General features: G+C 45.3%; 1 protein-coding gene and 1 long non-coding RNA gene across 4 annotated transcripts in view; one reads left to right on the plus strand and one right to left on the minus strand.

Annotated features, from left to right (window-relative positions):
• Positions 1-1,420: 1,420 nt before the first annotated feature.
• On the minus strand, positions 1,421-8,599 carry LOC138067483 (uncharacterized). The gene is made up of 4 exons (XR_011141494.1): positions 8,459-8,599; positions 5,625-5,757; positions 5,250-5,403; positions 1,421-3,581 (listed from the first exon to the last, which is right to left on the minus strand). It is a non-coding gene; the product is annotated as an uncharacterized lncRNA (long non-coding RNA).
• Positions 8,329-20,436, plus strand: part of DCAF5 (DDB1 and CUL4 associated factor 5) — a 77,589-nt gene continuing 65,481 nt past the window's right edge. Inside the window, exons 1-3 of one of the 3 annotated variants that reach the window (XM_068946187.1) lie at positions 8,677-8,775; positions 17,807-17,896; positions 19,654-19,797. In XM_068946187.1, coding sequence (XP_068802288.1) covers positions 17,845-17,896; positions 19,654-19,797 — 196 coding nt within the window. In that variant the 5' untranslated portion in view covers positions 8,677-8,775; positions 17,807-17,844. Of the gene's footprint in view, positions 8,584-8,676; positions 8,776-17,763; positions 17,897-19,653; positions 19,798-20,436 lie in introns of those variants that run through there. The other 2 variants (XM_068946185.1, XM_068946186.1) reach the window with 2 other exon arrangements.

Genomic DNA, 20,436 nt, shown 5'->3' on the forward strand with positions numbered 1-20,436 from the left:
TACAGTTTGATAGGCTAAGGATATCTGTGCCAATTTTTTTTTTTGCTTTAATTTTTCTACTTGTGATGTGATCGTCACTGAGGATAGGAACATCTATTTTATGGCAGAAACTTGGCATTTAGCAGACAGATGTCCAAGGAGTGCAACAAAGCAGCTGAAGGATGTCACTGGAGGAAAATCTCTATGGAGCCAGTATTTCTTCTACCAGTAGGGGAATAAAGACATTGTTTTTACACAGGAATGCAGCAAGGGACCAGTTCATAGCAAACATGGAAACAAGGAACAGATTTAGGTTCTAGGAGAATGCTTCTCTGAGCAAAGAAGGCCATGTCACTATCAGAAATAAAATGACAAGGCCACAAAAGCTTAAACGGCTGCTTGTTCTAATGACCCATCTAAGCCCAGGATGGTGAGGTCTTATCAGGAGAGTTTGATTTTCTTTGACTTGTGTCTGCGTTTTGAACACACAAATGCTTTTAACAGAGAGCAACAGCTTTTGTATAGCGAGTCTTTTGCAAAGACCTTGGATCTTGCTCTACTTTATCCGTGTTTATGTTTTTCCATTGGGGCTACAGAGCAGTGACATCTCACACACTGTACCACACATCGTGTTTCTGGTCCACTCTCCTCTACAAGGAACGGTCTCTCCCTTACGGTCCCAACTGGGCCGTGGCCTCTCCTCCCATTGCCTATGATCCAGTGCACTGGACACAGCCGATCAGTTGAAATGGAGGTCACAGAGCAGGAGAGAGGGCTACGCTGAAGCTCATCACGTGATTCGGTGCACTCTCAGGAGAAAAGGCTCAAGCGGTCTGGCTGTAACGGAGAATTCCCACAATCAGATGGGCATGTTCTCCCTCTTTCTCCGCCTCCCCCCAAATGTGTAATGCTTTGGTTTACATGGTCACTGTAATCTAGTATAAACCTAGATCACTACCAGGCAGCATAGTCCCACACTTCCCATTAAACCTGACTGACTGCTCACACCCTACTTCCTTGCTTGAGCATTTGTGTCATCACAGGGTCAGAGGATCAGGGAGTTGAGCCAGCTGTAAATTAGCCCAAGGTAAAAAGTGAACATCTGGCAACACCTACCGACTTACTTCAGAGACCATGTAATCGAGGCCTAAATGCCTGAAAGGAGAACCAAGAGGCCTATGTGGCTGGACTGCAGGAACGAGCTGCCCTGTTAGGGGGTCAGAGGAGCCATCTGTAAGACAACTTTGTCAGAGACTCAAATTGCTCAGGATCGTGATCCATTACTGAACAAATTTACAAAATTTAGGTCATAGCTGGGCCCACTTGTAATAAACTGGCATCCACCCAGAAATCAGGATTAGGCCAGTTTTTCTTTTTAAAAATTGTTTATTTTAGTTTCTAAGGTAATAGGAGGTTTGTTTAAAGAAATAAGAGAGAGAAAAACAATAAAATACCCCAGCATTTATTGGACAGTGAAAGTCTCACAGAGAAGATACAATATAGTGGAAACCCTTAGTCTGGCTTCTCGACCAAACCAGCGCTGTATCCTTGGCTGAATTTAAAGCCTTTATTTTTCATGGTATCACTGACATAAACACTGTCCTGTAAACCACAGGTCTCTTCAACTGCTTGTCTTACTCCCTAGGTAGCCATTTATTCAAGTATAAAGGTTAAATTAAAAATAAATGAAAGTAACTGATTCATGAGTGCACTCTGGCAAAAACACAAGTTCCCGAAGCCTGATGGGGACATTGCCGAAGATGAGAAGGTAACCAAGTGAGTAAACACCAACTGCTGGCTTAGTCTTATTTATGAGAAGAAATCTGTTGCAGCAGTTCACTGGAAACCTTTACATGGCAAACAGCAGGGCTGCCAAGCTAAGAGAGACTTTTCTTCCTTTCTCTGCAGCCTGATCCGAGATCTCTGCAAAGAGATCTCAGCCAAAAGGTCCAATTTTATTCTGTGTTCCCACGGAAAGAAGGTTGATGCAATTACACCGTCTGCCAGTGTTTGTCTGTGGGTCCCCTTTCTCCTCTCCTTTCCTTACCCAGAAAATATTGCTTAAGCCATTGCCCAATTCTATCTAAATTTTTGCAAAGAGGTAGAGGTTTCAAAGGTAACTTCTGTGAAATGCAAAGCAAAGTCAATGAAAGAGACTCTAATAATGCTGTCACTGATAAAACAGCAGCCACGTGCATGCACTGCTTAATATACATCAGAGAATCCACACGGGGCGGGGGTGCCACATCAGGACAAGTCCATAGAAAACCAAGCTTCAATTGTTCTGCTGATCACAGAAAAATTTATTTTTATAATCACATTAGCTCACCCCTTAGCAGGGAGAAGACTACAGTAAATGACTCGGCATTCAAAGGAAAATCAATGATAGTGGAATATCAAAGCGAAGAGGCTCCAGTCAAGACTTAAATTGCTGTTAGCAGACAATGAGCAGAGAGCTGCACGTAGTCTCCAGTAGCTCATTAATAATACTCAGCCTGGGACCCCATCTCAAGCTAGATAAGAAAGCCAAAATCACCTTTTAAAGACATTTTCACTCCTGATATGGTTTCTCTTCCTCGTGTCAGTGCTGGCAAGCCCATAACTCCATATTCAAGCAAGCCATTTTGGGTAGGATTTGTTTTAACAGGGTTGATATCAGGGAGGTAGTAGGACCACTTCCTTCATCAAAAGCTCAGAACAAGATCGGCTTAAATCAACTGTGAAGCCACATCCTACAGGTGGAATTTCACACTGCAACAGCGTGGATGGAAGGTTTACCTCCTATTGAAAAGGCAATCCCACTTCCCTTTTCTGCTTGTAGGTAATCTTCTACTGCCTCACTTCTGCAAATATTGGTGGTGTCAGTTGGATTCCAGGAATTAAGTGAGCAGAAAGCTAACAGAGCAGAAAAATAAGAGAGTTTTCTTCTGGTTTAACTCCTTCAACTGGCTCACCATACAGCCAGATCTCAGTGAAACTACATCCTAAGCCAAAAGATGAATCAGCTTTAACTCACTGCAGTGATCTGCCAGAGTTTGCAGCTTTTGTAAAGAATCTGAAACAACAGCTCTCAGAGGTGTGAACTGCCAGATTGATCCCATGAGGGTGAGTGGTATTAACATTCATCATCGTCAAGGTATTTCTTCGTTAATTACCAGCTGTGTCACTGCATATGTAAGAGTAGAAAGGAATTTCACAATTCCATTCCTTGAAGAGCTGCTCAGCTTACCTCGATGGTTCAGTTCTAGGCAACAGAGTAAGTTGGCCTTACAGTTCATGGCTGCTGAGACATTCTCCATCTCCCAAAACTCTGCTCCTGGCTGTGCGCTCCTGATTAGCCTGTGCTGATTTTGGCACTCGTTGGACTGCTCTGTGAGCCAAATGAACTCAGTAAAACGGTGGACAAACAGGTCCAATGGGTAGCAGTGTCGTTATGAACAAAGGGGACAGGAATGTATAGCCAGGAAGAATAAAGCCTCGTTCTTTCAGCAGCCACAAGACATTAGATTGGTTCAGCTACATGTTAGAACTATAGCTTTAGCTGAACATCCCCAAGGGGCGATGTCTGAGAGAACACTGCTGTTTCTTCCCATCTCTCTGGTCTGTGAAATGAGTAAGTAAAAGGAGTAAAGTCCAGAAGCCGTCTAATTTCCTCTAGGGGAAATCAACTCCACAAGCAAAATTACTTAGAAGATATGACTAAAATATGACATGATCTTCTTGGCTCATCTTCCTTTTAACTATTTCCCCTCAGAAATCAAACATGTAAAAAAAAGGTAGCCTTGACCCAACCCCGCTTTCCTCTTCAAAGACTACGCTCTCTCTATTTCACCTCTAGACTCGCTGCAGGTACTACTAAGTACCTTTCTACCAGTGCCTGAACAACTTATCCACTTCCACTTGGCCTAAATCAGAGCTATTCAAAGGTTCAGCAGAGCTCAGAAAGTATTTAAACCTCATTCTCTTTAACCTGACACGATCAACCATGTTTCACTTAAAACCTTCTCCTTTTATCTATTTGAGCCTTCCTTCCAAGTGTTCTTTGACAGATTCTCCTCATGCTCTCTCACAGAGCTGTATCCTTGGTCGTCATCTTTTATCCTCCCACATCTTATCTCTGAGTTACCTCATCTGAAATACAAATACAACCACCATCTCTGCAGATGATTCACAGATCTGCTCCTTTCCCCAGAGCTATCTCCTTCTATCCAAACTAAAATCATAGCCTTTCTCTCCTCTGGATGACTAGCAGGAAGCTAAAGCTCAACAGAGCTAGAACATGGCTCTTTCTCTTCCCTCACAGTCATTCTTACCGTTTTCTTTTTTGATATCTGTGGATAACATCACCAGTCTATCTGCCACTCAAGGTTGTATGTTAACTGTCATCTCTGACTGGGACCTCTCTGTAGGCCCTAGCATCCAGGATGCATCTAAATCTTACAGATTTCTTCTATACAGCATCTCTAAGACAAAGTCCCTTTTATCCATCCTAACGAGTAAGGACTTTGTTTAGGCCCTTTGCTTCCATATCTAGACTGCTGCAACACCTGTCCCTCCAGTATTAACTGATCCAGCTTGTAACACAACAGCCATTAACTGCTGTAAATGCCATGATTTGACAATACAGTAAAGCTAGCTGTAGGGCTGCTATTAATGATCAAATATGCCACAGCCATCAGATGCAAACCACTAATGCAATATTAATTCACTCTGCCAATTTACATTTGTTCAGAAAAAAATGTTGATAGGATAACTTTGTACCAGCAGGCACTAATCCTGATCAGGTTTTGTCAGTCTTTCCAGAGCCAGAACAAAAACTCTGTAGCAGGGGCACAAGCTAATGTGAGAGCAATGCGAGAGCATGGCCGTACCTGATCCAGACCAGCTTAGTAGTGCTGAGAGATCTGGCTGCACACAAACGTGGAATTACTGACTGTTAAACCACAGCCCCAGGTCGTTTACCTAGATCGGTTACTCTGACCATATCACTTCTGTCTGTAGCTTTCTGCTAGTTCCCTCATCTGCATTGCATCAAACATTACTTACTCATCTTCATTTTCAAGAGCCTCTAAACAGTCACCTCCCTACCCATTATCTTCCATTTCCTTTTCAGATGCTGACTCCTCCCTCTGTTGCCCATTTGTTGGGTTTTTTTGATCAAAACATCTTTGCCCTTTATTCCATGATGCTTTTGATATGTGGGAGGAGACTATAAACATCCCACAGAATTAAGTTGCTTGAACAGTGGGTACAAACAGACCCAAACTCACTCTGCCTGGTCTCCAATCGGGCCAGACTCAATCTGGTCTGGCTGTGACGGTCAAGCAGTCTCAGTTCAGCACCTTATGTGCTAATATGTCCAACAAAATATTAACTTGATGAATTCTGTCCATACTTCAACTCCCCTCCAAGTTGTAGAAGTGTCTGTTAAAGTAGAAGAAAATGCTTCATTGATGCTACTCCAGCACGACTCAGAACTACAGCGTATGCATTCTGATGAGACTGGAGTGCTCAGGCATTAATGCAGCAAAATGTTATTTTTGAAAGAAATGTTACCAGTATAGGTCATGATAATTTTCTTAGGTGCTATATATTTTCAAAATTAATTGAAACAAAGGAATTAGAGAGAAAAGAAGAATACTTACCAGCACATTTTAATTACATGGTCGTGTGACAGAACACCATCTTTAGTAGAAAAAGTCTGCAGTCTGCTATTACTTTTCCTTCAAATTATGACAGCATGGGATCTTCTTTCTGACTGCTTACAAATTCGATTTTCTGTTCCAAAAAAAAAAAAAAAAACCTCAGGTAATTTTTCCTGAAAATCTTGGCACTTTGGGTTGAGAAAATTATTTTCTTTATTCCTGTTTGTCCATATAAGTACACAGGATCCTGAACATGGAGAAAAAGTACCAGAGATTTTATGTTGCATTTCAAATGAAAGGTTTTTACACCTATTTAATACTAAAAGACCCAAAATATCCAGCCAACACCATACTTTGGGAACTACATGTGTCAGAAGTAACAGGTACATTACATAATGTATTTCTGGAAGGCCCTCAGATCATATAGTGATGTGAGCTGTGTGAAAACTTAGAGGAAAGAATGGAATACAAACTGATGGTGTCAGTTTGGAGTCTACAGGTAGAAAAATGTAATGTCACTTATCTATTCTGGGAATTGTAAAAGTGAGTGACAGTTTCTGATGTAATTGTAATGGCGCAGAATTTCATGGCATGCAAGCACAAGAGCTATAAAGTATGATTTGTACCAGTGCAATTTACCAGTGTCTGAAGTGGAGGTAATAAACACAAATCATGACTGATAGGAGCTTTGCCTTTCTATAGTGAGGCTTTATAGAAGTGTTATACAGCAATGGCTGGCCATGGATAGCTGTAACCAGAGCAAATTTCTTATATAGCTCAGATGCAGGAAAGATTAAGTGTTCTTGGTTTTCTCTTCAATATTAATGCTGTTAATTATCATTCCAATAAAAAACAGGCAGTTAATGGACTGTGGCTGGATATTCCTCTCAAATCACTATTATACCTTTAATTAACTTTTAAGTTCTGATATTTACACATATTGATATCATATGAAAAAAAGGTTCTATAAAAAGGTGAAGTACAAAAAATGTTCGATTTCAGATTTTTTTAGTTCTTATTGATACTGAAAAGTGGGGGGTTTTGTTATATATTAGAAGTGAGGCTATAGTGTTGCAAACTAACAAGCATCGTTTATAGGATGTTGTGGTCTTTCTGTAAACCTTAGCCAAGAAGAATCCCAAAGCACTTAACTGTCTATAATGAAATCATTCCAACGTCTACTGAAAAGCTGTCACTGCAACATGGCAACAGTTTAACAGTACCCAATAATGCTGCCACACCACCGTTTATGTCAGGAAGTTTAAAAAGAAACTGGCACTGCAAGGCAAGTCACCGGGTTGCTGCCTGCGCATCACCGCAGTCACTCGAGATGCTCCCGTCCGTCCTGGGGTCTCACGCGGGATCGAGCGTCACGCGCAGAGGGCACCATCCTGCCACAGACAAATACTTCCTCCGGGAAGGCCGCAAGTTACGAAGGCGTAAGATAGCGAGGTAGGACACCTACGAGCTGCGTCTGTTTAACTGGGCTACCTTTCAGGGGGTTGCTGTTTTTAATGACGAGTTCATCTGGTGTTCAGAGGGTCTTGTGGGGCTAAACCCAGAGAGAGCTACTCCCTGTGAAGGGGCGGCCCTGCTGTGCTCAACTGTTTTGGGTAGGAGCAGGAAAGAGCAAGCAGTTAAAAAAGAAACCATGAGACCGCCTTGTAGAAACCGTCTTAACGAAGATCAACAAAATTCTAGAGATTTAGTACCTGGAAATTTCACAGAAACTGCTCAGCAGTTATGGAGGGCAAAACTGCAAACAAGCACTACTCCTTTGTGATATACATATATATATATATACACATATATTTTTTCTCCTCCTCCATCCTGCTGCCGGTCTGCCCGGCCTTGCGCGGCTCTGCCCTGCGGGGCGCCGGGCGCCCACCAGGAGCTGCCACCTTTGGGGATGTCCCTTCCCACTTACACATGTGTGTGTGTGGTTTTCTAAACCAAAAAAAAAAAAAAGGAAGACGGGAGAGCCACGGCGGCCTGACTCCCCTCCGCGACGGGGGCAGGGGCTAGGGCTGGGGCAGGGGCTAGGGCTGGGGCAGGGGCTAGGGCTGGGGCAGGGGCAGGGGCTGGGGCAGGGGCAGGGGCTGGGGCAGGGGCTAGGGCTGGGGCAGGGGCTAGGGCTGGGGCAGGGGCAGGGGCTGGGGCAGGGGCAGGGGCTGGGGCAGGGGCAGGGGCAGGGGCTGGGGCAGGGGCAGGGGCTGGGGCAGGGGCAGGCCGGCGGCCGCGGCCCGCTGGCGGCAGCACCTGCCGCGCCGCCGCCGCCCGCCGATGGCCGACGGCGGCGGGCGCGGGGCAGGCCAGGCCGGGCCGGGCCGGGCCGGGCCGAGGAGCGGCGGGCAGTGCGCTTCCGCGGGCGCGGGGCCCTGCCGAAGTTGGGGCTTGCGAAGGCGGTCGCTCCCAGCGCCCAGCCCGCGTCGTTATAAACGGGAGTTGGCCGGGGCGGCGGCAGGCTGCCGCCCGGCGCTGGAGCCGGGCCGGGCCGGGCCGGGCCGGGGCGGCGGTGGGGAGGCGCGGGCTGCAGCTGAGGATCAGCTGCTGAGGGGAGAAGGGGAGGAGTTAGCGGGGATCAGGAAGCGGCGGAGAGTCTAACACCTCGCTGCCATGGCTGGCTAAAGAAAAATCATCATAACCATAACAAGGGGGGAAGCGGGGGAGGGGAGGCGGCGGCGGGGGAAGGGGCGGCGGGGAGCGGCGGCGCGGCGCTGCGCGGGCGGCGGCGGCGGCGGCAGCATGAAGCGGCGCGCCGGCCGCGGGGGCAGCATGCGGTCCGTGGTGGGGTTCCTGTCCCAGCGGGGCTTGGAGGGGGACCCCCTGCTCACCCAGGACTTCCAGCGGCGGCGCCTGCGGGGCTGCAGGAACCTCTACAAGAAGGACCTCCTGGGCCACTTCGGCTGTGTCAATGCCATTGAATTCTCCAACAATGGAGGCCAGTGGCTGGTCTCAGGTAACGCAACCCTTCCCCGTCCTTGCCCTGCCGTCTCCCCCCTCCCCGGGAAGCATCGGCCTCCGCGGCTCCCCCCTGCCTGCCTGCCGGCCCGGGGGGGAGGGGAGCCGTGGTGGCAGCCGGAGGCGTTTTTCAGACCGACCATTGCAGAGAAATAATGTTTCCCAAATAGAGATCTAAAATGGTTGACAGGTTTTAAATTCTGTTATTTTTTCGGGGGGAGGGGGGGAAGGGGAAAGGAGGGAGTGAACCCTGCCTAAAGTTTTTAGGAGAGTGTTTCCAGGACTGCGGGGGTGGAAGCTGGGGGGGTGGCCTTTTCTTCTCCGATTGTTTGTTTTGCCCCTTAAAAAGGGTAGTGTTTTTTTTTAATTATTTATTTATTTTAGGGGGACGGAGGGGAAACAAAACTGCAGTTTTAATTGTGGGAGCCGAGTGACATTTGTCAGGGGATAACCCGAGCCGGCAGCCGGGGCTATTAACTAGGTCACTGGATGGACGCGGGGGGCAGCGGCCGCCGCTCCCGGGGTGGGCCGTGGGCTGGGGACACGCATGGGGGCCGCGCTTGGCCGGCGGCAGGTCCCGGTGCGTGGGTGGCGGAGGGGATGGCAATGGGGGGCAGTCTGGTGGTGGGTGGGGAAACGGATCGGATTTATTTTAGGGACTGGTGACTTTTTGGACCCCTTCCCCCCAATCCCCTCGTTGGGCAGGAGAGCAGGGTTTTTTTTTGGGGGGGGGTTGTTTTTTTGGTTTGTTTTTTTTTTTTTGGTTTTGCCTTCTTCCTGTCCTCCCCCTTTTTCCCCTTGCAGGGTGAGTTTGGGAAGGAGTGCCGGATTATTTTTCTGGTGATGGTTTTCTGGCTTTCAAATCTCCAGTGCTGCCCGCTGGGGGCCGGGAAGCCGGGGGGGGGGCGCTGTCAAGCGAGAGGGCGGCGGGGGCTCGACATCAGCTGCGACAGCGGGCCGGGGAGGGTGGGCAGCGGGGGGAAGGCTCCCCGCGGCGAGGGGCGGCAGGGCTCGGCAGCCGGGTGCCCGCCTCCCGCCCCGCAGCGCTTGGCGCAGGTGCCTCTTCCTCCCTGGCCGCCTGCGGGCTCGCAGGGGCGGCGGGGGAAGGAGGCAACTTCAGGCCGGGGCTCGGCCGGGCGCCGCAGGCCGCGCTCTCCCGGGCGGCTCTTAGCGACAGGCCGGGGAATCGAGGGCCTATCCCGCCCGCGCCGGGGCCGGGGCCGGGCGGCAGCCGACGGGCCTGCGGCCCCGCGCCGGGCTCCGAGCCCCCGCGGCGGCCGCAAGGCCCCGCTGCCCGCCCGGGGAGGGGCTGCCCGGCGAGCGAGGCGCAGGCCCGGCCCGGCCTGGCCTCCCCGCGGCGGCGGCGGCGGCGGGAGAGGTGGCCGCTCGCCAGCCCCTGCCCGGCCGTGGCGGCGGGACTGCGCGGCTGCTCGGCGTGGGGCCGCGGCAGCTTTGTTGGGAGCGGGATCTCCATTGGGGCGGGGGCTGGGGGGGGGGTCGGTTACCAGCCAGGGGCGGGAAACGCCGCCGGGGTTTGGTGGGCCCCCCTCGGGGCCGGGGGAGCGGGCAGGGAGGTGCGCCCGGCCTGCGCCTGCCCGGCCGCCGGGCCCAGCTGGGCAGAGGAGGGCTCTGCCGCAGGCAGGTGGCAACGACAACCCCAGGAGTAAGGCGGGAAGTCGTGAAAAAGTTAAATTTTGTCCGTTTGCTTATCCTTAAAGAAAGGGGGAATAAAAGCACCCCAACCATGGTCCTCTGAACACAGAGTGGAAGTTGCTGCCCTGAGACCTTCTTACATTTAAGTTTCTTTCCTGAAGAAACTTGCAAGTATAAGTCCAGCGACTTCCGGAATAAGTGTCTGTGCAGGATCCTAGTGTTACTGTCAGGGGGGTTTGTATCTCTTTCCACACGCTCACAATTTTTAAGATATGCAGCTGTTTGTCTTGCGTGTATATGTGTGTGCGCATATGTGCGTGCTGAGGGGGAGTGCTGATTCATCTGAAGTTCTGGGAAGTGCCAGAGGTGGCATCCTGGCTTGTACTGGTCCTTCTCCAGGAGGAGGTAGAGCTGTGTTTCAACTTAAAACAAAGAGCTCAAGTGCATCTGTCACTGTTTTTCTGTTTCCCATAATATGGGATGGAAAGACCATCAGAGATTTTGCTCTGTTTGCTCAAGAAAGCCTCAAGAGACACTTGAAGTCATATAGTATCATTGAGGCACTTACCTATGTTGCCATCCGTTCTTTAGGTAGAACCGCAAAAAATCAAGGGCTAGAAGGGGACTTGTCCAAACTGCCTGACTCAAGCAGAGAGAGTTCAGTGAGAGTGTGGAGGGAGATGTCCCATCAAGTGGACATTTACAGAAGCATAGGTTTAAAAAAAAGAAGGCTTTCAAACCATGGCCAGTTTCAATTTCCTGACTTCTTTTAAACCATACAAAATGTTTACACGGAATAAGCCTTTTCTCAGTGTGTAAGCAGTACTATGGTGCTAGAGTTGTACTCTCCTAAATTTCAGGAGAGATTTAAAACACCTATTTGATTCTTAGTTTAAAAGGAGAAAAAAAAAAGTGGGAGGGATGAATGTTTAAGTTAAATGTGTTAGTTGTGCACAAATTTGGGATAATTAAAAATGGACTACCTTAAGTCTGACCTTGTGTTGATGCCCTAAGAACATGAAGAGCTCTAATTAGGGTAACAGTTTTTAACAAAGTTTTACTTTGTCTGTGACCACAAAATCCAGAATGCTTTATGTAGCATAGCAACAGCAGGCAGGTGCTTTGTTCTTCATTCAAAAATAAGAAGCTTAAAAGGCAAATAGTTTATGGATACTTTGTTAAATTTCATGTAACAATACACTCAAAACACTCCCTTTTTTAAGGTCATACTTAATCTTGAAACCCTGAGAAAGAGCAAAAGCAGGAAAATGAAACAGTGAGAAGGCAAGCCTCAGATGAAAGCTAAAGGAGGGGTATAAGCCGCCTGTAATCTGAAATTTTCTGGTATGGCTGATTCAGAAGACTTCCAAATGTAGATAAAGCCTTAGAATAGATGGTGTGTGGTCAAAATAGTCCGTGTGCTGAGGTAAGGATGAGATGTTAGAGGCTTCCATCTGCGCTTGTAGCAGCTAAGAGAGTTGACGGGATGGGAGTGGGTGAACAGGGAGAATGCTAGCAGTCCTTTCAGTTGTTCAGTTTGAAGTAACGCATACGTTCTTGACATACCGAAGTCTGTCTCAGCTAATGGACTTATTAACAGCTTAGACTTTGTTAGGGCTGTTTTAAGTACAGCTGATACAGTGCATTTGAATTGGCTATGCTGATTGTACTTACATGCCAGCCTGCATCCAAATTAGTGCTGTTCTCATCTGTATTGGCTGGAGTGCTTTTGGGTACATAGCCTTTTTTTTTTTTTTTTTTTTTTTGGAACGTATCTCCCAGAAGTAAATCTTAGAATCTGTAAGGCTAATGATTACTGTTTCAGTAAACATTTCAAACTGCTTAAGCAGGGCTTACATTACAGTTCCAGATAGTTTTCCTGTTAGGATTTTGGAGAGAACTGCAGTGTAGACAAGCCTCAGCAGGCCTTTTGAAAGCATGTTTAAAACTAGTTTGTATCTTAAGCTCACTAAATCTTGTATTAGAAATTATACATTTAATAGTAATTAATTTTGTTGCTGAGTTTGGTTTCAAGTACTTCTTTCCAGTTGATCTTTTCAAGGTTAGTTTAACAATTTAGGTTGGGGGTCCATCTGCAAGCTTTTGCTCTGCCTCTATGGAGCTTGACACTGTCACTTCAGAGAGGGGGACAGAGGCACTAATGTTTTGGGGTAGGAGTGCTAGAGGAAGGGGCAGGCATAAGAAGATGAAATAAAGAAAATCAAGAGAGAAATGAAAGGAGAAAATGGATACTCAAATGCAATGTGACTCAATGCAATGTGACAAGTAGGAAAGACATACCTGTAGAATGACCCAAGGGAAGAGGAAAGCTTAACACACAAGAAATGTGTAAGTAGGGCTGAAATTTGTTAAAAGTAGCTGCTGGATGTAACTGAAAAATTTCACTGGACAAAGTATCTCTTTGTAGCTTTTCATATCCTGTGTGGTGATCTGCTTCTCTTCTCAGTTTAAGAGAAACACATGACCGTCAGTGCCTGGAAAGTAAATTCATCATGCAATAACATACAACTGACTTCTTCCTCAGAGTCTCTAGGCATCTCTTTGTAATTTAACTGCTTAAAAGTGATCTCTTAGCCTGTCTAGTAGGCTTGCTTTCCCCCACTTTCAAGTTCAGTGGATATGTTTTCCTATTTGTTTGTCTGGCTGCCATTTTTCATCCCTGCTATCTCTTATGAACATAAGTATCTGTTTATCAGAACCTCCTACTTTTTTTCCCTGTTTTAAACTGCACTTTAAGATAACTTCTGGGAAATGCTATAGTCTGAGACTGACTTAATCCCCGCATGTGTTCTTTTTCTCTAACTCTCTCTGCTGCTTTTCCCCTCACTAGACAGTGCAAAAATTAATAGCGCTCCTATGATTGTAAACTTGTAGGGATGCAAGAAAGCGCTGGTAATTCACCTGTCATTCTGTTGCCAGGCAAATCTGAAGAAGCATGAGGCTAAAACAGAGGAATGAGGTGACCTTAGCAACGGCAGTGGAATATTACATTCTGAGTTAATGGAATTGCGTATCAAGTATGTTTTACCGAAGGCTAGTCCTGATCTTAGCCTTTTTGTATCAAGCGGAGTTTTGGAGAAGGAGGGATCTTAGGCCCAGTTACTACTTGATATTTTCATTAATGACTAAGAAAGTAATAAATTTAAAGGTGATACCAGGAAAGGGAGTAATCATTTTAGAGGACAGAATTTGAATTTAAAACTAATTGGAGAAATAACCTGGAAAAAAACTGGAGTGCAGTTTGGTAAGGACACGTGCAAACTACAGCGCTCAAATTAAAATGGTCGGTTGTACAAATATGCTGTGGAGGTGAGGCAGTAGTCTTGTAGAAAGTGCAAGTCTTCAGCTAGATAAAATTATTTTTGATTATTATTACAGAAAGTTATAAACCTTTCTTTGTCCACTGAGAACAGGACAAAGACATGGTCTTCAATTCTAGCAAGGAAGATTTTAGGATGCAGTTTAATCTGACACCTGATGTGCTATAACTAGGATCTGCCCCCAGAAAGGGCAGCTTCCCCCCCTCGCCCCCCTTCATCCTGTTGTTCATTCCCTTTTTTCTTCCTCTGCCTTGTGTGCAATGTGGCATACGTGTGTATGACTTAAAGGCAGAAGCTGGTACGATGGAAGTGTTTGCTGGGGGCGGGGGTGGAACTGGGAGACGTTGTTTGTCGAGGGTTAATTTTCTGTCAGGTCAGCTTCCTGAACCTACTCGCCTCCGGCTGCATCGCTCGCTCCGCTCCCTGGATTCAATGCAAGGGAAATAGCAGGAGCACATGGCAAGGGGGAGTGGGATTATGTTTAAAGTCAAACTGCACCCTCAGGCTAGATACTAGGATATTCTGGCTAATGGCAGGGATAATGAAGCACTGAAAAAGGCTGCCTATGGAGGGTGTGAAATCTACCTTGGTGGAGGTTTTTTTAAGAACGAACTAGGCACACATCTCCTGGGAATAATACAGTCTATTCTTTCACCCAAAGCCAGGATCAACTAAGTAACTTCTTGAAATACCTTCCCATCCCACTTTCTGTAATTTATGCAACTTCTTTAGTAGATATAAGCACTTAGATTTATCTTTAATGCTATAATTTGCAAGCGTTGCCCACTTGCAGTATAGGTTCTTCAGTGACTGGGCCTGGAATATATGGGAGACAAGGAGATTTAATGGTCTTGAGGTTTGTCCACAGTAGGTAAGGCTGGTGAGCTTAAAAACTTTATAGTCCTGACTGGTATGATTTTTGGAGTGCTTCTGTCTGCACACAGGATCTCCAGAGCGGTTCTTTAGCTGCACAGATACCGTTTAGACTAGATTTGCTTTCAGCAAGAGTACATACTGGTCCCATTTGAACCATTTTAGGGCTAATGAGGGCACTGCTGGATCACTTCAGGTAGAGCACTACTACTGTGAGGTAGACTCCTCTTTCAGAGTTAACGGTACTAAAATTTACTGGCTACATATTCAGATGATACAGCACAGGAAACATTTTGGGGAAGAACTAGTTCAAAAGCAGGGAAAAGCTGGAATGCCTTAGTTTCGGAACTATGGAGGCAGCGAACTGTTTGTGCTTAAATATACGCCACTGCTAATTCAGCTGGGACCTGCTATCTAAAATAGGCATGATTCTACCTGTAGTGTTTGTCTAGGCGGCCTTAAAAGAAAAACAGGCCTCTTTTTTTTTTTGTCTCTGCCCCCTTCCCCCCCCCCTTTTTTTTTTTTTTTTTTTTTTAAGATCTTGGGATAAGCAGTGTGCAAAAACTGTTCTGAAGTAGACAAACAGTGAGGAAAACAGGGTTCCCTTGTGTTGATAGGCACTAGAAGATTGTCAAGGGTAGACACGTAGCGGACCTCGTAGCACAAGTAAAAGCACCTTGTCTTCTTCACAGTGCATCTGTTTTAGGACAACTCTCCCAAGATTTAAAAAAGGAGTTTTCTTTTTATGTATGGTGTTATGCATGTTCTGAGCAGAGTTCTTTATTCCTCCCCGGGTCTCTCACCAACCTCAGTCAGAAGGGCCTAAGAGTTAACAACGTATTCCAGTGGCTTGGGGGCAGGGGAAGAAGCATGTGTGTTTATAAGAATTGCAATACCACATTTCTCTGTGTCAACAGTAATATGGAAAGGTGATAAAATTCCCGGTCTCTCGGACCACAAATATTTCTTTGGCCTGACTTCTCTTCCTGTCTGACTTTCACTTTGCAAGTTGAGGCAGGTTTGACCTATAATGAACACTGAAGTACTTGACTAATTACAGCTTTTGAAATGTGATTTCTCTCTTGAAAAGTAACTGTAGGATGGCATTGTGTGATTCCAAGCTAGGTCAGGCAGACTTTAATTTTTCAAATTGTCAGTCATGCAGACAGACATAAACAGGATCAGTGAGGAAAAGATAGAATAGGATTGAAGCTTTTTCCACATCATTGTATAGGTGTCAAAACTGTTCCTTCTGGCACCTCTGCAATTCCATTGTCCCAGGTGGCTTTCACAGTTTAAATTAGCTGAGATTTTAAGGAGCAGCTCTGTAGCCGGGTACAGAGGGGGTTCCAATTTGCTATTTTTGTTTTGGCTTAGAAGTGCTAAAGCATCCAAACCCCCATAAATTTGTCATTTTTATGTATGCACACACACTACGTTCTCACACTTTTTTTCATTAGGAAACTTTTACGCTTTGTTCAAGCATTATTAATGGTAGCATAACTGAAGAAAGCAGTGCTGGGGTATACTTGAAAGTGATAGCAGCTGCCATTCTAGATTTGTAGGTGGGTTGCATTTGAACTTTGTGTTGTACAAATTTTTAAAAAAAAAACTTGTTCTTGAAAAGTGATCTTAGGTTTTTCAGGTACCTCTTGCATCTCCACGTGACTTTCTTTGCAGAAGTCTGAAACACTTGTACTCTTTGAAACTTTCCCCAAAATTATTTTCAGACTCTGTGACATCGTGAGCTTGAAAATTACAAATCCAAGACTTTTGGGGGGACTTTAGTTTGTAGAAAGTTCCCTTGTAGAGCCCCAGTAGCTAAGACATTTTCATGAAGGAGACCATGTGTCCAGGTCTGCCAGGTGCGTAGTAAGCCTGTTGCTGTCAGTACATGCCCTGTATCGTGTAGCTGTGCACAGTCGGTCTCTCTCAGGGGAGCACTGGGCTTACTGTACAGAGTTGTAGCGCGGTTATGGAGGAGGTCCAGTGCTTTTTGAAAGCGTTGAATGGCTCCTGCTTCACGTGTAACAGAATTGGTGTTCATGCACATGAAGTGCACTGTACTTTGAAAGAATACTAATTAGTCTGTGTTCACTTGTTCTGTACAGCTGACCAATGCTATAGGCACAGTTTCTAATATTTCTCAGACTTATAACTTAAGATGCATAATGTGCATGCACTTTGTCCCTGACAAATCCCAGTTCCCATCTACTGAGTGTAAAAGATCTATATCTTCACATTTTCTTTGCTGTCTCCCTGCATTCCTGTCCCTCCAGCTGTATGCCTACCTGCTCCCCTCCCTCTCATTCCAGCTTTTAAAACTCAAATTTTGGTAACGGAGGTTGTGTTTGCTGCCTTGCACCTCTCCTGGTTTCATTCACATAAGAATCGCCTTTTCTTTGCCCAGGACTTAGCGCTTCTGTGTTCTCATACAAGACAACCGAGGCTAGCGAAGGGCTCTTCCATCTCACGAAAGCGGCAGAAGTGGTCTTTTCTGTCTGTGGTTGGATATGCTGATGAGCATTTCTCTTACTGGTGGAACTGACCTTAATTCAGAAGTAGTTCTGGAATAGCTGAAAGGGAGGTGGAAGGGAACCCACCTCCAACCCAGTTAATGTTGTCATGGTAATAAACTTTCCTATCCCAGTGGGGTATGGGGTGAGGGGGGAGGGAGGTGAGGGAGTTTAAAACTGAGGCAAGAAAGAAGGGTATAGAAGTTCTCAAAGACAAGGATGTGTAATACAGTAATAGATTGATGGAGAAGGGACAGGACTGCCCGTTTCCCAGAGGAGGGGAGCATTTAAGCTCCTGAGCTGTGGAACATGTGCCACGCAAAGGCAAACAGTTCGTGGGCTGTTCTAGCGTTGGGTACTCAGCACTGTAGCCTCTCGTACCAAACTGCTGCGGAGATCTAGGAGGCTGGGTGGAAGGATGCGTTTGGATTTACTAGGGATTGTCGTTTCTATCCTGGAGTCAGAGGAAACAGGCACTCAGGTGTAGCAACTATAGAAGAGATGGTAGTGGCAATTTAACACTTCCAAAGAGTTTTCTGCACAGCTTGCAATTTCTGCCTCTCCTACCATACTGTGTGCGTACTGAAGTGTGCAGCCAGGAAACCATAGTAGTGGTTGTCGGCTCTGGTGATCTTCACTGTTTCTGTTTATACCTGGACTAGCAGTGGAAACGAATAGCAATTCGCTGTTGTAGCGAGACTCCTAGATAGCAATGGTTGTTATGCTTCTCGGGTAGAAGGATATGTAGACTTATTGCAGTGGTTTTGCAAATTTCTTTGCTGTGGAAACAGTTAACAACAGTACGTTATTATGTTTTGCACTGAAATATCTCTTACAGGAGTCCTGAAATACAAGAAGTACTATCTGATAGAAGTAATGCTGGTGTTCACCAGCCTTAAATGTTACCTCCACCTGGCAAACAATTTAGGTAACTTTAAGACCTGGCTGCTGGCAGCTTCAGAAAGTAACCACTTTGAGTGTGACAATGGCTTCCAGATTTTAGCATGACTAAAATGGTCATATATTTCAGCGTTCACCTGGTTTTTATGTCCCCTTATTACTAGCTCATCTGAAATTGCTAGGGTGCAAATACAATCTTTCTCTGTTTCTAGTTAGAAACTTCCATGTTTCTACCTGGAAAGGAATCTAAGCTCCCACTAGTTTAGTTAACCATAAATTACTTCAAGTTTTTCTGAACCCATCACATTTGACTCTTATTCCTGGTAGTTACCAAATGCATCCCAAATCTTTTTATCATGCGTTACATGTTTGCTCTATAAAGTACAAAATCAGAAGAAGGAACTACACTATTAATTTCTTGGGGCACTGATAAGCACAACACATAGCTGTACTGTCTGTCAAAGTGATTGTCATAAAATCTGTTAAAAGACTTAAAGGCTCGGAGACTATTAACTTAAAAGATGTTTGACATAACTCAGTTCCATGGGAAAAATTCCTAATAGCATCATAGGATGTGAAAAGTTTTAAGAAATCTGATTAATCATGAATTCTATTTATGCATTTTCCTCTTTTCAGAGTAAAATGCAGGACAATTAATTTCAGTTTCCTTTTGTCTCTGTTTCATGCCATTTTCCTGCTGAGTAGCAGCTCAGAAGGCCCTGAGTTTATGCTTTTGATTGTGCAAAGAGCAGTAAATGTTTTAACTGAAATCAACGTGTTTCTAGTGGCACTTCTGATGCCATTCTCTTTTGTGATTAAAGCCAGATACCAAAAATGTTTTGAGTCCGACCTGAAAAAGCTTTGTTCAAATTTTTACAGACATCCAGAATTGATGTTCAGAGTGCTATCAAATACAATAGTGTCTTGAATTGTTTTTTTTTCTTTCCTAATAAACTTTTGTTTAATGCAATTAAAGCATTGGCATTGGTTAACACTTTTCTTTCTCAGACTTTACCAGACAGAAAAGGAGACACTTGCATATATTTATGGATATACTGTGGATTTGGAACTGAGAACTACAACTAGGCAAACACTTTAAAAAAGTGTAGTAAGTGGTGAAGCAAGAGAGATTTGAACTTCCTTGCCTCAGTTATCCTCTTTGTCAGGACTTCACCTCAGAAACATCTTTTCTACCCTTTACAGAAGCATGCCGTAACTGTGCAGGCTGAAGTCTTCTGAATGCTTCAATAAAATCTTTTTATGGTTACATGTCAGTCCTGTAGCCAGCATATGTTATGAAGGCTTTGTAAAGGCTGCTAGTGGAGATACAGCTGTTGGTGAGAGGGGAAAAAATTACTGGTGTATTTAAGCTGTTTTCATGAATAACAGGAGCAATGCTGGCAACTAGGAGTTGGTGTGGAAGCACTTTGCTGATATGGATATGTTAATTTGGGATGTTTGGCATCTACAGCTTGCTACCTACCAGTAAAATCCCGAGTCTCCTGGTACCTGGTTTGTCAGTATGTATAGGCAGGATGGTAGCTCTTTATTCCAAACTCTCCCTGCTGCTTTCTCTAGTTTCATTAATATTAATTAAATACCTGATTACATGGCACCTTAATGTAAATCCTCCCCTATGTATCCAAACCCTTGCAAGGGTTAAAAATTTTATGTTAATTAGGGTTTCAACAAAGCCTTTTATGAACAGCTGCAGAATTAAATAACTTGTATCATCAGTTTACACGTGGCTCAGACAGTAATGCAGGTTTCCTTTCTTTTTTGTAGGAGGGGATGACCGCCGGGTCCTACTTTGGCATATGGAAGAAGCCATCCACTCAAGAGTCAAACCTGTTCAGCTGAAAGGGGAGCATCACTCTAACATCTTTTGCCTAGCTTTCAACAGTGGGAATACAAAAGTGTTCTCTGGAGGTAAGGAAGGTAGAGAGCCCTGATTTGAGGAGTCCGCATTATTAGCACCTTAGAGTAGAAGCCATGAGTGAGGTCCTGCCCCACGTGAAAGGTCTTTTTCCATACTCCCCTAAGGATCTGGAAATTATCCTTAATCAACAGCTGAAGGTTGTTGTCTGGGAACTGGGAATTCTTTGGCTGGACTTGAGCTAGCACAACATTCTTGATTTGATCATGCTTCTCCTCTTCCCAAAACCTAGTCTAAGGGCATTGTGTCTCAAGTTATCATGAGAATCCGAAATCCAGACCTATCCAGTCTTGTGCAATAGACTGTGAAAAGTCATCTTTGTCATTCCCTCTTAGCTGTCTTGAGAGCAGACCCTGCATCCTGTCTGGGACTCCAGACTGGTGTTTAAAAAAAAACAAAACAAAACCTACTGCTTGTAGCTAATTTTAATGCACACCTAGGTTGGTAATGAAGGGCTATTGCCATCTGTTGGTGGGTCACTTTTTCTTCCACCTCATTTCAGTACTCACCAGGTAAGCCTGTTAAAACTATTGGCACATTAGGCTGAAATTGACCTTGCTATTCTCCACCGTCTTTTTGGGCATAAATCCAATTTTTAGCAGAAAGTTTATTTCCACCTTAAAGTCAATGTA

Source organism: Struthio camelus, chromosome 5 (assembly GCF_040807025.1).
Source record: "Struthio camelus isolate bStrCam1 chromosome 5, bStrCam1.hap1, whole genome shotgun sequence".
In the NCBI taxonomy this organism is placed as follows: domain Eukaryota; kingdom Metazoa; phylum Chordata; class Aves; order Struthioniformes; family Struthionidae; genus Struthio; species Struthio camelus.